This window comes from Epinephelus moara, chromosome 18 (assembly GCF_006386435.1).
Source record: "Epinephelus moara isolate mb chromosome 18, YSFRI_EMoa_1.0, whole genome shotgun sequence".
NCBI lineage: Eukaryota > Metazoa > Chordata > Actinopteri > Perciformes > Serranidae > Epinephelus > Epinephelus moara.
This window is the reverse complement of record NC_065523.1, coordinates 38,392,555-38,410,012: the sequence shown is the minus strand read 5'-3', so window position 1 is coordinate 38,410,012 and position 17,458 is coordinate 38,392,555. Positions and strand designations below refer to the sequence as shown.

Below are 17,458 nucleotides of genomic sequence, written 5' to 3'. Positions count from 1 at the left end.
CTACTATAAGTGTTTGTTTTGTCACTGACAGGCTCAAATTGTTATTCTGTCAGACAGGTTATGGAAAGGATCCCGACAGAGATAGATCTCCTTTTTATTTAATCAGAAACAGCCCCGAAATCACCATCACCAAACCCACCAGACTCGACTTGAAATGAAATCTGCGACGCAAATCAGCTATCAGATTTTTCAGTTCTTGGAAATAAGCTTATGATGCGAAATCACGCTGCTCGCTGAACTCGCATATTTCGCGTCATTCGCATCGTCTCCACTGTGCTGTCCGGGAGAAATTCGCATCTAATCCCGTCTTTACATTGACTTTACATGTAATTCGGTAATTCACAATACACACAACACAAATTGTATTTGCGCCGGCTGTGAACACGACATTAAAGTTATGAATAATTAAGGCTGGAGCTGCTTTGAGGCTGTCTGATGATAGTGTCCTCTGCCTCTCGGTCAGATCCACCCCATGCTCCTCCAAAGCGCCAGCCGTTCGCCCAAATGTGGTCACTTGTGGCTTAAAATAACAAGATGGCGATAGGGTTGCAATGATATACCAGTTTCAGGATATGAGTTACTTGACTTAAACCCTTTTGCTCCGAGTTCCGCCTCAACAGACCTTTTCCAGCTGTTTCTTGGTCTTCCTGGCTTTCTTTTCCCTTGTGGGTTCCATCTTAAGGCCTGTCTGGTCGTGTTGGAGGATGGTTTTCTCAAGGTGTGCCCGATCCAGCCCCATTTCCTGCGGTTTCAATTTGTTCTTGTTGTGTGGTTTGCCAGAGCTCTTTGTTTGCGATGGTGTTAGGCCAGTAAATTCCCAGGATGTGTCGTAAGCATCTGTTAATGAATATTTGGAGCTTGTTTGATGATGCTTTTGTAGTTCTCCATGTATACCGTGATATAAAAGTTGACGGTTACCGCATATCTATGATATTGAAAAAAGAAATGCAACTAACTGGATAGAGAATTTCAATTTTATTTTTAGTTCAATGAGGAGAGTTTTTACAAATACTTCCATCAACAAAATGGTTTTACGTTTCAATTATAACCAACAGCAACCCTTCTGTTTTCATTCCTATAAGGCTCATCCTGACTGATAATAACATAAATTCTGCGATACTGTGAAACCGTGATGTTTTCTGATGTGGTTATCGTATCGTGCAAGTCTCCTACCGTTGCAACCCTAGATGGCGACAGCTGAAATGCAAGACTCGAGGCTTCAAAACAGGAGGCCACAGACCAATGGGTGACATCAAGGCAGCTACATCGATTATTTTTACAGTCTATGGAAAATATGCTGAGTCTATACGTGCTAAAATTAGTCTTTTAAATGGAGTCTGGTGGGTTTGGTGATGGCAATTTAGGGGCTGTTTCTGGTTAAAGCCGCTACAAGGAACTTTTAACTGGATATGCAAAAGTCTCTGGTTTCTGCTGATGTCTGTGCGTGACCTACAACAGCAAATGAGACCATCGGTGTGAAGATAAGCTGTTTCTATATAGTGTATATCCATACCTTTAGGAAACTGTCTCCGGGTCCGCCCCAGGTCACTTCCAGGACGAAACGATTTACGGCACTCAGACGGCACACGTCATCTTACCTAGCTGCTTACATTTATAGTGACTCTTATAAATAGTCGCTATTCCTCCTCCTCGACCCGACGTCCGCGGGGAGTTAAAATAGCAGCAATCATCGGGTAAAAGTTCTGTGAAAGCACTGGACTCACCAACAGTCAGCCACGTCTCAGTCACACAGAGAAAATCCAATCCTCGGGAAGTCAGGAAATCCTTCAGGATAAACGTTTTGTTCGCTAGCGATCTAGCATTTACCAGCCCAATCCTGGCAGGAGCCGGCGGGTCCACGGCGTTAGCTGTCCGGGGAGCCACACACAGAGGCCGCAGGTTGCGCAGATTCACCCCGCGCCAGCGGGGACGAGGAGAGCAGGGGCCGCGGGGCTGGAACACCTCATCCGGGCCGACGACAGGTACCAGCCAGGCGTCGACAGGGTCCAGCGAGTGCCGAGAAATAAAGAGGCGAGGCACCGCTCCATACTCAGTCCAAGAAGCCGTGGAAGTGCTCGCCAAACAGGCCTTCAGCCTTACCAGCCGACCGCTGCGTTTACCCCGGTGGCGGTGGCGCTTACGCCGGAGAGGTGGAGCTGGGGCGCGGCAGAGGTGAGCTGGGATCCCCGATAGGAGCGGGGGCAAAGTTTTCCCGTCTTGTTGTTTCATTCATCCCCAAAACAAACACGTGTGCGAGCCAGGTAAGCGTCTTTACGACAATAGGCGCTAGAGCTCATGGGAAATGTAGGCTTCATTCCGGCAAAACACTACTGCTTTTGTCCACAGGGTCGCCAAAATCAACTCTAAATGAAAGTTCCTTGTAGGGGCTTTAAACAAAAAGGATCTTACTCTCTAACACAAAGCTCTATCTCTGTAGGGATCCTTTCCATAATGATGTCAGACACTTAGAACAACAATCTGAGCCTGCCGTCTGCAGCGCTCTCTTAATTCTGGACCAACTTCATATATTGTTGTTCCCATTAGTCACTTAGACACAAAAAGAAAATAGAGTCAAGGTTGAAACATAACAGCTTTACCTTTCAATTATTTGCACTGGAGCAGAAATCATTGTTTTTACATGTATGGCAGTATGTGATAAGATAATTGCTTGTTTGCCACTTTCCGAGGATTAGCCGTGCTGATGCAGATTCTTTTAGATATTAAAGGACATTCACTTGCTAAGATCGATACTGCTGCCACGCTCAAGCTAGCTATTTCTCCCAGTTTCCCAGATATTTGTACAGGTTCCTGAAGGCAACATAGTGTTTGTTTACCAGCTGCAGTCAGTCTGTTATCTCTGCAGTGTTGTGTTTCGTAGATCAAAGCTGTTTTATATGTCAAATGAATCTGAAGGGAACTGTATCTGTGTTTCTAGTCTTTTCCTATCCAACATACAGTATATATACCATAGCAAACACATGCTGTATGTTTTCAGCAGCTTCAATACGTTAATATCAGTTTTTGCCATCAGAAACACAAAACCAAATTTCCTGTGATGCTGTTTCTCTGATAACTCTTGCTCAGACTGTCGCTGCCTTTCCATCATGCTGTCACATCCTCAGTCATACACATTTTCATTTCATACACACACCATGCTGCCTCATACAGACGCCGATGCTCCCACATTATTGGGCCCACAGAGGAAGCTCACCACAGACATGCAGAGCCGCCTGTTTAGCGCTCCGCTAACTTGAATGGGGATAAAATGATTCAATCTTGCGGCTCTTCTAGACTTTCCAAATGTTATCGGACCAAGTGGGTTAAATACTGAGTGAGTGTTGTTGCAGGGGATGTGATGCTCAAAAAAATGTATCTACTGATTTACACATGTCTCCTTCCCAGTGTAAGTCTATGGGAAAAAGACTTTTTGCGCACAATGACATCACGCGATCTAAGTTGTAATTCTACTGTTTGGCCACTACGACTCAAAACACAGGATTGGACATTTGAGGGTTTACTCACGAAGAAGCCAAAGAACTGAACACTCATGGCAATTTATAGTGTGTGTGTGTAAATCAGCAGAATCAGTTGACACACCTACAAGCTTTCCAATACACACATTGAAAGGTGTTTCCCGTCACTTAAGCTGCTGTTTCCTGATATTCTGATAAACAGTTCTGGGAACAATTGCTTCTCCTCATCTACCCAGATTTGGTCAGTCATGTCAGGTCTTCTACACTATACCCGGGGATCTTAAGTTAGCCCGCTACAACGGTTGCAATGGCAGCAGTACACATAAAAATGGCCACCACTCTAACTATCAGCAAATTTGTGTGTATTAGGATAGCCAAGCAATTGCCCGTTCTGCGCTCCCCATGATTGGCTAGTGCTCGTTGCCTTCGTTAGTTTGATTGGTTAAGAGGGATTTGTACTTGTGTGGCAGACCCTACGCCCTAGCCTACACACATGGCCCACGCCGTTGTGAGCATTTATACTTGTGCGGTGGTGTGTCTGTGTCACTCTGCAGTTACACCTCCAAAATAGTGGGCAGTGGGGTTTCTGTGAAGTGCTGTAAAGTTTAGTTGATTCAAAACACACATTAAACACACAGTAAACACACATTAAACACACATTAAACATGTCTTAATAGAGACAGTTTCAAACACAAATCAGCTTCACTATAACTCGCAGCATTCACAGACAAACACTTGTCTTTATCTGGACACATTTTCCCCACAAATACAACATGCTAACGTTATTAGCACAAGCCTATGGCATTTTACATTGTATAAATTAGCCTAGCAGCTAGCAGAGATTTCCTCTGCTCATATGAAGCCAGGATAAATCACACACAAGACTTAAAATGCTATTTTTGTGGAGGCTTTATTGTCTTCACAATTTATTGTTTCTTATCTGTGAAATTAAAGTAAATCAAAGCTTTGTTTCCACTGAGGGAAATGGTTTCAGCTTACAGAGACAGACAGGAGGTCTGCGTCACTGTGACGTGGAGTTACATCTCTGGGGAGGTGCACGTCAGGCTACGGCGTAGGCTCTACGCCATAGGTATGACGTCATTTTATGGCAGAGGTATAAATCCCACCCACATGAGGCTGAGACCAGAGGTGTAGGCACAGTTAGGTTGAGGGTAAGAATGTTAGGGTGAGCCAATCAGAGGCAGAGTAAGGCGGGCCATTCCTTTGCTATTCTTGGATTCCTAGATTTGCGACCATCCTGCCATGTTGATTTGAATCGTAACGTCTGTTCTACTCTTACTCAAGGTGTGCACATGGACACAAAGGGACTAAAACACAAACAGACAGCTGTATCCAAGAGTTCAGATCAGCAGATCCATCTCCCGTCTGATCGAGGCTTGTTAAAGAATCATTTCCATGAACCATAAGTCATGACCATTGCTTTCTCTCATCTGTCCATCCCTCTGTCCCTCTGTCTGCCCATCAGAGCCCGGTCTTCACTTTCAGCCCATCTGAAGTCACCTCTGCTTCCTCCTCCAAAGACCCCAAACCAGGAAGTGCCACCACCTCTCGGCCCACCCGCCCAGCACCTGACCCCAAAACACAGACCCTGCCCTCAAAGGGCCCCGCTGACCGTCCCCAGCTCCACTCCATGAAGTCCCTCCCCCTTCAGACTCCACGCTCCCCCTCCCCATCACCTTCCCCTCTCCTCTCCCCCATCCCACGCTTCTTCAACTTCCCCTCTCCATCTGTCTTCAAGTCTAAGAACGTCCACTCGTCCTCTAACTCCTCTGCCACCCCTCCTCCTGTGTCGCAGGTCACGCCGCAGGGCTCACCGCTGCCCACCCCGCTGGGCACGCCTGTGCACCAAATCCAACACCCTTCCTCCACCACCCCTCCCTCCTCTTCCTCCTCGTCTTCTTCTTCCAGAGCGGACGGAGCCGGCGGGGCCTCGCTCTCATTGACGCCGCCCTCCAGCCCCGGTGGCAGTGGCGGTCTGGCCGCCTCGAGCTCCGCCCACTGGAGAACAAGGCTCAACTCGTTCAAAAACAACCTGCTGGGCTCGCCGCGCTTCCATCGGCGCAAACTGCAAGGTGAGTGAAGACGGTGGTGTGAATCCCCGCCTCTGATTGGTCGAGATAAAACATCCTAACATTGAGTTTTGCATCTGTTTTTGGTTTTGAGTTTGGCATGCACAAGATATTCCAGTTTTTGCTCTTATTCCAAAAAAGACAATATTGAAAATTAATATTCATCTTAACATGCAGTCGGTTAGCGAGATTTAGACCATCATTGTTTATATTTTCTTAAAATTTAACCAGTTCCTTTCCGTTAATGTGCTACTGACAGCCAAATGAACCAAAACTAACTAACTATCACCTTTAATCTCTGCACCAATGTTACAAACTGTTGGCTTGTTTGTTTGTGCTCAGTGCACGGAGCTGACCATAAGCAGACAAGACACCATGTGTCACAAACTGCAGCAAAAACCACAGTTAAGACATCTTGTCTTGTCTTGGCTGTTTACATGCCCCAAAAAATGCTCATAAAACCAAATGAATACCATCATGTCCCACATGTCTTATTCGGAAAAAGGCCTAATTCAGAATCCAAACAGAACATGCTGTTTACATGACCCTTATCAAATTCAGAGCATTATTATATTCTGAATAATGGTGGAATATTTGTGTGATGGTAAAAGTAAAATGAACTTGATGCTCCACAGTTTAAACAATCAGAGTTCTCCAACTTCACATCCAAGACAGAATCTATTCTTAACGAGAGACGAGCACGTGCTGCAGCCTGCAGCCCGCGGCTCTGTTGACTAATGTCTGTGATAATCTGTAATTAGGCCAATTAGATTAGAGTCTGTCATCAAGATTCACTGCCCTCCTCCTCTCTCTCTCTCTCTCTCTCTCTCTCTCTCTCTCTCTGCTTCTCTTTTCTTAGTCCCCACATCAGAGGACATGTCCAGTTTGACTCCAGAGTCCAGTCCAGAGTAAGTCCACACATGTCTCTATCTGTCTTTCTCTGCTTTCTAGGTGCAGTGTACACCCACCGGCCACTTTATTAGGTACACTTTGCTAGTGCCAGGTTGGACTCAGAGATTTTGGTCCATATTCAGTTCAATTCAAAGAACTTTATTTTTCCATTAGGAACTTCGTCTGTGAAGAGCGACTTATTTTTCCATTAGGAACTTCGTCTGTGAAGAGCGACAGTGCATATTAAACAAAATAAATACAAATTATTGGCATGATGACATCACACAGTTGATCCATGATGAGAATCTCCCGTTCCAGCACATCCCAGAGGTGCTCTATTGGACTGAGATCTGGTGACTGTGGAGGCCATTGGAGTACAGTGAACTCATTGTCATGTTTGAGATGATGTGAGCTTTGTGACATGGTGCGTTATCCTGCCTCTGTTATCCACTCAGGGCAGGTGTGCCCCATAAATTCACTCCCAACAAAAGCATGGATGAACGTGACATTGTCAGTGTGATCATATCACCTGAAATCTTATTGGTAATGCATTATTTTACTTTATTACACGGCTCTATTAAATGCTGTATTCTGATTGGTCAGTCGTGGCATTCAGAGGTCTGATATTACTGTGTAATGACCGTTGGTATGTAGCCCAGCGTTGCTAGGGACGCTGCTCTGACAACAGTTACTTTTTTATCGGGCTAACGTAGCTGTTACCGCTTCAAAATAATAATTTACAAGATACAAAGACGGAGTATTTTCATGATATTTCATGATTTTCCTTTTCTCTTGATTCCCTGTAGCTATTGTAGCGCATTGCCAGCAGTTTTTTTTCCTCTCCTCCCGATTTAATTTATAAATCAATAAAAATCATATAATTAATCAATATTCTGTCTCAAATTATTTATTTAACTGATAATTAGCCGTGTAATAAGTGGGATAATGTATAATGAGCCGGTGAATACTGGGAAAATAACTCCCGACAGGGGAATAGAACCCGCGTCATTATCCCTTACTTCTTAGACCCACTGCTAAAACGTACTGTATGTCACTGTCACCCCAACACTGTTTGTACACTTTGTCGCTCTTTATACCATGTTCCCGACTTTCTGTTCTTAATTTGTGACTTCTTTTCTCCTTAAATTATGAGTTTGACCTCGTAATATTTCGACTTCTTTCTCATAGATTTACAACATTATTATTTATTCTTTCTTTTACATGGCCCTAGTGTACCTTCGCAGATTAGACACACATAAAAAATGTACTGACCAACAAAAGTGTTTGTTTTGCCACTGACAGACTGTTACTATGAGTGTCTGACATCATTACAGAGAATGTTCTACAGAGAAATGGAGAGCTTTTCCATATCTTTCACGTGTGTCGACCCGTTTGTGTCGAAATCTCGCCAACGAGAAGTTTTCAAAAATCGAACAGACTTTTTCACATTGTGGAAATCAGCTAAATATTCAGCCGTGAGAGCTCAGAGTAAGATACGCTTTTTATACTCCAACACTAAGAATTATTCCCGGCACTCCTCTCTCCAAATCTCACCAACGTTTCCATTGTTGCAACAATTCACTTCTCGTGAGATTTCAGAACATCTTTAGCAGCATTTTGGCACAAACAGACCAGAAAAAGTTGTTTTAGCATCTGATTGCATACATCGTCAATGTTTACCACATGGTATAAATGTTGCCTTTGTGTGGAGAACACAGTAGACAGAACACAGGCAGAGAGAAAAAGAACACGATGACCAACAAGATCAGTGCGCTTCACTTCCCACCAACTCTCTGAACATGCTAATTATTTCACTGTAACAGTGTGTGGCTGTTAGAGCTGATCTCTGTGAAGTGAACCGTTGTGGCAGCGAGGCTCATTTGCATAGAAAGGGACCAATTTTGTGCCGAATGTTTGAATATTAGCTCATTTAAATATGTACAGGAGCATCGAGGTGCAGTGCGGGGTGCATTGAGAATTACATTTGTCTTCTTTGTGCAGATCTGGCAGTGCGATCCTTTTATGAATTTGATTTGAAATGTGTGAATGGATCTAATCTGTCACATGTCAAACACGTGTTTGTTCGCAGACTGGCAAAGAAGTCCTGGTTCGGTAACTTCATCAGCCTGGAGAAAGAGGAGCAGATCTTTGTGATGATTCGAGACAAGCCGCTCAGCTCCATCAAGGCCGACATCGTCCACGCCTTTCTCTCAGTGAGCGCCGTCCAGCTTAGATAAACCTGACTGTATATGTGACTATAACACCTTTGTGATGTGAATATATCTGATCTCTTTCACTGAGCGTCACTCTTCTCTCTGTCTCTGCAGATCCCGTCCCTCAGCCACAGTGTGGTGTCTCAGAACAGTTTCCGGGCAGAGTACAAATCCTCCGGCGGCCCCTCGGTCTTCCAGAAACCTGTCAAGTTCCAAGTATGATGATATTTTTTTTACCTCCTCAGCCCTGCAGGCCGAAACCAAACACTCCAAACTCCATCAGCACAAATGCATCTTTGCAAACCCAAAAGTTTATCTCAAGTTCTAGTCGACATGTCAGTGAGGATGTTTTCAATGTCTTGAACATGACGACATCTGATACTGGTGTACAATCTAAAACTTTAAAGCAGCTGTCGCCTGAATTTAATCAGAATTCATGTGTGATTGGTGGATTATGTTTGAACAGATGTTACATCCATGTAGTGAGATGTGCAGCTGAGCTGATATCACATGCTTCTTTACAGTTTCACAGGTCAACAGCTGAGAGCATTTATTTTACAGACTTGTCTTTAAACCCTCAGTGTTGAAGTCAAAGTGTTTTATCTTTGGCGCCCTCCAGTGGTCGTATCCAAAACCCAACAGGTCCACTGCAGGGACGCTGAGATGAATGAAACAAGCAAACTGATAATAATCACAACAGTGTTTGGTCTCTGTGTGTGAGCGTGACGGACTCATGGACGCGCTGTCGCCTCCTGCAGGTGGACATCGCTTTCTCCGAGGGAGACAGGGAGCGAGAGAGGGAACGAGCAGAGAGGGAAGGAAGACGAGAGATGGGCATCTACAGCGTCACCTTCACTCTAATAACAGGTAGGAGGGTGTGTGAGCGACACACACACACCTGCAGGTAGAAGACATTTATTTGTTGGTGTAATTAGACAGAAATATGATGATGTTATAGGAGAGGCAAAAATTTTATTTCTCTTTACGTACAGTCTCACCAGGGAGAATTTAGATGTATATGTTCTGCTGGCCCATATCCAATAAGACATATACATACATAAGATATAAATATTAGTCGGGAAATTTAAGGTGAAATTCTAAAAATATGTAGGAGATGTATAAGTATTATGTACGACAGCATATTAAGACCATAGTAGTTTAAAAAAATCAAACAAACTTTAAACTAGAATTGAGTTCTAAATTCAAAGGAATAAAACTCGGATATTTTTTGAGATTAAAATGGAAAATTTAAGAGAAAATTTGTGGCTTTAATCTCAGAGAACATCCAATTTTTTCTCTAAAATTTTACACTTTAATTTCAGAAATTCTGATTTTATTTTATTCTTTTTTTTTTTTTTTTTTTTTTTTACCTCCAGTTGGACTAATACTTGTAATTATTGGGCATAGTTATATGAGGAAAAAGCATTATCAAATTCTAAAGACATGCAGGTTGGTGAACTGGAAACTTTCTAACTCTGCCTGTAAGTGTTGATATGACTGTTTATAGTCTTATAGGCCAAATATGAGCTGAGGTAGGGTTAAAGGGATAGTGCACCCGGCGCCCCAGATTCAAACGTCCGAAAACACATAATTGAAACCACAANTCGGCATATGGGTGAGTAGATAATGGCTGAATTTTCATTTTTGGGTGCACTATCCCTTTAAGGGGTTGAGTGGTTATCTTATTCCTAGTCTCATGATGCTTTGCCTTAATCATAGAAGGGACTTCAGGTTGTTTTCCAGAGAGTTATTCCCTGAGATATGGTGATAATATGTCAGTGCTGCGTTCACTGCCCCCTGGTGGCCAAAGAAATTATTTATTGAAGGTTTAAAAAGATCCTGGAATATGATGCTAAAAGTTTGGACTCTGGTTGTTAAATTAATGCTCATTTCTCTTTTAGTGTTTGTTTCCAATGTGAGACTATGAGTCTATACAGTGTTTTTTTTACGACATTTCTGCAGAGTATATCTTAAAAATAATAAAAACAATGCTGTCTCCGTGGTAACCTGAAATAAGTTGCTCCTGTCTCCGCTCAGGTCCCAGTCGCAGATTTAAGAGAGTGGTGGAAACCATTCAGGCTCAGCTGCTGAGTACTCATGATCAGCCTTCTGTGCAGGCACTGGCTGGTAAGATGCACACACACACACACACACACACACTGGCAGGTGTACCAGTAGTGTATTGTTTGTTTCACGCCTCCTCTCTCTTGTTTCACCCTCTGGCCCCTCAGATGAGAAGAACGGTCAGCTTTCCCGCCAGCCCAGCACTCCTTCTCGCCAGAACTCCCGGCGTTCCGAGAGCGGATCGGAGCGGGAGCGGGGGGAGAAGGAGCGTGTGGCAGACGGGGGCAGCGGGAGCAGCAGCGGGACGTCCTTACAAAGGCGAGGGTCGGGGAAAGACAAGACCAGACTCCTGTCGTCGTCCAACGGGACGCAGTCTCATCCCTGAAAAGAATGTTGTGGAAGAGAGGCGAGGGTCGTCCGCCTGGCCTTTTTCTCTTCCTCCCCTCAGTCCTTCCCACATTCTTTCCTTCCCTACTCCCTTACTTCCTGCCTTGCTTCCCGCCATGATTCCAAAGCAATGGGATGGAGGAGGGGGAAGTTTTCCCTTGAAGCTGATACGACAGAGATTCCCCACACAGCAGAAATGTATATTAGTGGGGGCGGCGGAGGAAGGTGGTCTCTAGTTAGCCTTCAAGGGCAGCTTCACCCCGCAGTCTGAAGACAGGATGTCTGAAAAGTCCCACCGTACCAGAGAAATACAGGAAAAGCTCACAGCGAGGTAAACACGTAGTTCAAGAAAGCACATGACCTTCTCACCGACCAATCACACGCAACACGAATCCAACAGGAGACCTCCCGTCAGTCAGTCAGAACGGCAAAGGAAGTCACCGTCCAACAGCAGAGCCCCTTAACTCTCATTGTCACCTGTCACCTGGATCATCAAGTCTCCTCAGCACCAAACACGATGACAGGAAGTCCGCTCTCCTCCTCCTCCTCTCAACTGAAGAGTTCTCAAGCAAAGCAACACCATGAGGACGTGTTGAAGACAGACGTTCAGAAAGAGTCTGGATTTAGACGCGATTGTTAAAGTGGATCTTTAGATGTTTAATAATCAGGAGTCTGAGAGCAGAGAGAAGTCAGAGTGAATCTGACTTGGGCTACGTCATGTCGCCCTACAACTCGATGAATTTCAAAATAAGACGAGTTTCCTTTAGTGTTTGAGAGGAAGCATAAACCCCCACAATTATCTCTGAATTCCACTGATAAAGCTATGATACCGTATTGCCTTTAACGGAGGAGAAAGTGGATAGGTAGTTAGATTTAGCCCCATTTTAAGGACACACGTCACACCACAGGTAGAATGTCTCAGAGTGGAAACTCCCACAGACGGAGATGAACAGATAGATGGAGACGAAGCAGAGCATAGTTAGAAACAGGAGCAGCCTAGATCTTAAAATAACGTATGCTGCATTTCCACTGCGTGACACGGCACGACTCTATCTTGAAGTTGTGGATCGTACCTGATACTTGTTTTGGTCCCACCTCAGTTCAAAGCGAGCAGAGCTTATATTTAAAGGTGGAGTTAAAACACTGAAATCCGCTGATTGGTCAGAGAGAAATGTCACTATAACTATAAACTATAAAAAACAGTTTGAAATGAGCCATGACCAAACCTCAGCATCATTTTGAGAATATTTTTGCTAATTTTTGAAATTAAAATTCTGATTAAAACGCTTTAACACCCAGTACATTCCTGTGCACAGTGAAGTGGAGTTACAGTCCCAGCTGGACGAGGACATCTAACTGGCCTACTGTCCTTGTCCCAGTATACAAGCACGGGAGGGGAATCCATTTATTGAGCCAAGTATGTGCGACTCCTCTACGATAGGTGGAGATATGCCCCCTTTCAGCTTGTTAGTATTGGACCTTTTTCCTGTTGACCTATTACGTCACAGACCAAACAATGGACAAACAAGTTAGCTACGGTTAGCTAGCAGCTAACTGCTACCATGGTGGACAACTTTACAGCTCTGTACATTTGGTCCGTCCAAAAAGTCACGGCTCTGGATGTAGATTTCTCCATGTTGTTACCGGCTTCTTCTTCTCTTACACATTTAATGCTATTGGACTTCCGGGTCAAAGCCCGGGGCGGAAACTGTGGAGCATGCTCAGAGCGCCTCGGCCAGTTTGGGTCTGATTGACTGTGAGAAATTCAATTTTATCAGTCAGAGTAACACAATGAATCCGTCATGTAAAGGTGCTGAGCACCACCTGCAGGGCAGGCCAGAGGAAACAAGGCAGTCAGTAGCTATGTTTCCATCCAAAAGTGATTTGAATCATTGGGAAATGTGCATTAAAAGAAATACGAATGGATACGGACTTTGGTGAAAACTACGAACTTGTGCGAGTTTTCCGCAGAACCGGAAACAAAACAAGTCTCGCATTCTTCTTCTTCTACGTTTTCTGGCGGTTGGCAACCAGCTTGTAAATGCATTACCGCCTTCCCGACCCGGAGTGTGGATATCACCATGGAGAGAGGTGCGCTACGTCAGACTTAATTCAAACATAACTGTTTCCATCCCCCGTGATGCGGATCAGCATTTTTTCGAATCAACCAAAACCCGGCTAAAGCGAGCGCATTTTAGTTTGTGTGAATCAGGGGATTTTAATTCAAATTTTGGCGTTTCCATCATAATTTTCCGATGCGATGCTTCTAGATGCGCATCTAAACAGGCTGATGGAAACATGGTTTGTGTGAAGCTGTGGTGGTGGCGACAGAGAAGGACAGGATCTCCCTAATATCAGTGGTTCCCAGCTGGTGGGTCGTGTTTCCATTCTGAACGAACTGCAAGTGACTTGCCAATGTGTCAAGTTTGTAAAAAAGAAAGGACGGCAGAGGAGATACCTGCACGCCAACGTAACTGGGCCACAAGAAGGTCTACAGGCTGAGATCAGTGCAAAAGCAGTCTATTTATTTAAGACATCTGTGCACAACAAAAGATACAGAGTGAGTGAAAACAGCAGCAAACGTTCAGTCCTCAACTGTTTTTTGTGAACAAGTGAGTCGAGTCGAATCATGCAGTGGAAATGAGGCGTTAGAGACGACAATGAAAGCCAGGTCTGTTAGGTGAGGGTTTTATTGGAGGTTTCCGTCAATACAACGTCCACACACCACATGTACACTGAGAGAGTTTTCTTCTCCTGTCCCCCTGCAGCACATTATTGGCTTTAAAATGAAATAAAATGAAAATGAAATCTCTGTATAATCGAATGCAAATGAAAACCTTGTGTTGGGTGCTCATGGAGAACACGAAACAACCGGATACACAGGAGGGAAATCCGAAAATATAGAAAACCAGGAAGGAAGTATTAAAAAGCCTTTATTGTAGTGACTGAATCATTAACATGTTTGGACCACTGCAGGTCTTTATTGAGGCTTTAGAAAAAGTTTTTACATCTGTTTCACAAGTTTCTGAAATCACCATAAAGCAAACAAACATTCTTTGTAAATGCAGATAAACCAGGCAGTGAAATAACAAAGCTACACAGTGCAAACACAAATACATGGGCTTAAACCAGGGTGTTGAAACAAAATGAAAATACATATAACAATAAAGATAAACCAGGGTACAAGCGTACAGATGAAGACGTATATTCAGTCAGAGGATTTGGGGAATAAAATTTTATAATTTTCCATAATATATGGATATATCAGTGTCGGCATATCGGCCAAATATCCAGCATCCTGCATCCCTACTAGTCAGCTGATTCACTTTTGCTGTGGTAGATATTTTTTCTGCCTACAAACAGCTGCCAGGACAAATATACGCATTTGATTCAGCTCACTCAGACAGCTCAGTCCGTCACAACCAGTTTGGAGACGAGGAGTGATTCCAGTGACCTCTAACTCTCCTCAGTGTACATTTGGGGTGTGACTGTTTTATAAGAGACCTGACAAAAGTCCGAACCTGTCCTTTACCTGAAACCACAATTCAAGTCCGTCAAATTACAGCCATTGAAGATGATGACAAAGTAGACTTAGAATAAAGAGAGGCTGGTCGAACGAGACAACCGAGCTTTTTAGACCCACAATTAGTCAACTGAAACCTTCCTACGTTCCTCTGTGTTTAACAATAGACGTAGGGCGACGCCGAAGCCCCAACAAAAGCCTGTTCTGCCTCTGAAAGGAGACGTGGAGGGAGGACGGAGGGACGCAGGTAGAGATGAACATTACACGAGGAGGAAAAAGAACTGGAGAGGAAAAATGAAGCCACACATAAAGAATGAAATTTAGCCTGTTTTTATTTTTCCATACCTTCGTTTTTTCTACACCGCTCCCGTCTGTCTGTCTGTCTGTCTGTTTCTTTATGTTCGCCACCAGCAGGGTCGCGGGCGGCGCCACCAATGTGAATGTCAGAAACTCTTTTGAAATTATTGCAAGAGTGTAAACATATTTTTGTTCCATATATTTATTGCAGATGTATTTATTTATTTATTTATTTATTTATTTGCCATGTATTTGTTGAGAGTGTGATTTTTTATTTTCATGAATGGGAAAGCAGGCGATGGGTGAAGACGGGGAAATGTTACTTTCAAGATGTCTGACACGTCAGAGCAAACCAGCTGAACTCCTCTCCTCTTTCTTTTCTGAAAAACCTCCCAGCTCTACGTCGTGTTTTTAACCCGGTTAGTTTGGTTTATTTAGCACCGCCGGCGACCACAGCTGTTCACATGTTTAGCTTCATGTGGAGGACTGTTGTGCGTTACCAGAGAGTGTTTATCAGCGCTGAGGTATTCGCTCCTTCAGGCAGTTGTTCGGTTTGTTTTGTTTAATTTTTTTATCGTCACCTGAGGCAAAAAGTGAGCAGGACACTTAGCTGCTGAGTCTGTTACATGACAGATCAAACACACACAAACCAGGGCATTTTGGCTACCAGGGTGAAACCCATGCACAAACTGACTTCCAATAGTCTCCTCACACTCTGCACCCTGAACTGAAACTGCTGAACACAAACGGAAACAAACGTTCACTTGCAGGTTTAACGGACAGTTTTTTCCCGTCTTTCCTGGAAAACTGGAAAATGTGGTTAGTGATTGATTGATGACTCCGACATCCAATAATCTGTTTACACACATTAACATGAGGTTTGGGAATCATTTTAGAAAGCTTTGGGGAAACTTTTGCCTCAGTGGACGTAATCAAGACAGATTTTCAGTCTGTGCTGCTTTAACAGAAGATTTAAGTGTTTTTCCCCTCTTGTGTAATCAGAGGTTTCATGTCCCATCCATGTGCTCACAGTCGGGCCCCTTAGGAGGACCCAGCAGTGAGGCCCCACATGCATCGGACAGGTCAGAGGTCAGGGTGGTTTAAAGTTACACACGTACATGAAGGAGTGTTATGTCACTGGCTTTTTTTAAACACAGGGTCAGAGTCACCGCATGTAGGAGGAGCGAGGCGAGTTAAGGAACGGGAGGAGGACAGAAAGGTTTCGCTCTGCTCTGAGCATCCAGATCCATTCAAAGACACAACGGGACCCTCGGCACATTTACAGCCGCTCCCAAAACTCTCCTATTGAAAGAAGTCTCACNTTTTCTACACTGTATCCTTCACAGCAGAAGCTGTATACGTCTGTATACACTGTATGCCTGTCTCTGTCTCCATTGTATGCCATCCATATCTATGTAGCGTTCACTATCTTTTATCGACACTGTAGTCACCGTACCGCTCTTCCTCTCATCATTATTGCTCATTCTTCTTCTGCAGTTAGAATTGTACCACTATAATCTCTTGTCTCCCGCCCCGCCCCGCCCGGGCCCGCCGCACCCCACCCACCCGTATGACCGCCACCCCCCCAATCTTGTGAACCTCCGCTCCACATGGTAGGAGGAGGAATTTGTGACATCAGAACATTAAAAAAAAAAAAACTGGAAGGAGGAGGAGGTGTGTGGGGGAGGGTGGGTCGAGAAAAACACGATTAATGATGATGATGACGACAACGACGAAGAGAAATGTCTGTAGTATAATTACAAAAAAGGAAAAGTGCACTATTATGACAATGATTATTATTGCCTGTGAGAAATACCGACCAATAAACAACAACGGAAATATGTGTGTCTGTTTGTCCTCTGTCTCACTCATGAAATGTTTCCTGGCATGAACACAAAGTTACTCTCATAGTTCTCCTGGTTCACATAAAGACCTCGACCGCAGAGCCGGAGCGACTGCTGAGGACACTTCTGGACGCACTGGATCAAACCGGGAGCAACACATCTCCACTTCCCACACTGCACAAAAATGAAGCCAAAATATCCCTGATACTGCCGCTGGCATCTTGTGCTGGTGACGTCATTTGGAGCCAGAGCTTGGGCAGTAGCCATCTCTGCAACATCAAGTTTCCGCCCACACACCGGTCCGACCAATCGCGAACAGCACCACTGAACGTGAGCGCGCTGATTGGCTCACAGCTGTCAATCATGTCAACAGATCCTCTTTTTATAGCATCAAATAACTGACTGAAACCAAACTTATCCGAAGAACGAACACTTGAACAAACGTCAGGGATCGGCTGCACAAAACACCTTAAGTTTTCTTCTTAAAGGGATAGTGCACCCAAAAATGAAAATTCAGCCATCATCTACTCACCCATATGCCGAGGGAGGCTCAGGTGAAGTTTTAGAGTCCTCACATCACTTGCAGAGATCCAAGGGGAGAGGAGGTAGCAACACAACTCCACCTAATGGAGGCTGACGGCGCCCCAGATTCAAACGTCCAAAAACACATAATTGA

The 17,458-nt window shown here is 44.3% G+C and overlaps 1 protein-coding gene across 4 annotated transcripts in view; it reads left to right on the top strand.

The window, feature by feature from the left end:
- LOC126405550 (serine/threonine-protein kinase BRSK2-like) overlaps positions 1-16,253 on the top strand; it is a 43,445-nt gene extending 27,192 nt beyond the window's left edge. The window contains exons 14-20 of one of the 4 annotated variants that reach the window (XM_050069328.1): positions 5,290-5,566; positions 6,423-6,471; positions 8,544-8,667; positions 8,782-8,883; positions 9,426-9,534; positions 10,705-10,794; positions 10,899-16,253. In XM_050069328.1, coding sequence (XP_049925285.1) covers positions 5,290-5,566; positions 6,423-6,471; positions 8,544-8,667; positions 8,782-8,883; positions 9,426-9,534; positions 10,705-10,794; positions 10,899-11,116 — 969 coding nt within the window. In that variant the 3' untranslated portion in view covers positions 11,117-16,253. Of the gene's footprint in view, positions 1-4,959; positions 5,567-6,422; positions 6,472-8,543; positions 8,668-8,781; positions 8,884-9,425; positions 9,535-10,704; positions 10,796-10,890 lie in introns of all 4 variants that reach the window. The other 3 variants (XM_050069327.1, XM_050069326.1, XM_050069325.1) reach the window with 3 other exon arrangements.
- The last annotated feature ends 1,205 nt before the right edge of the window (positions 16,254-17,458 follow it).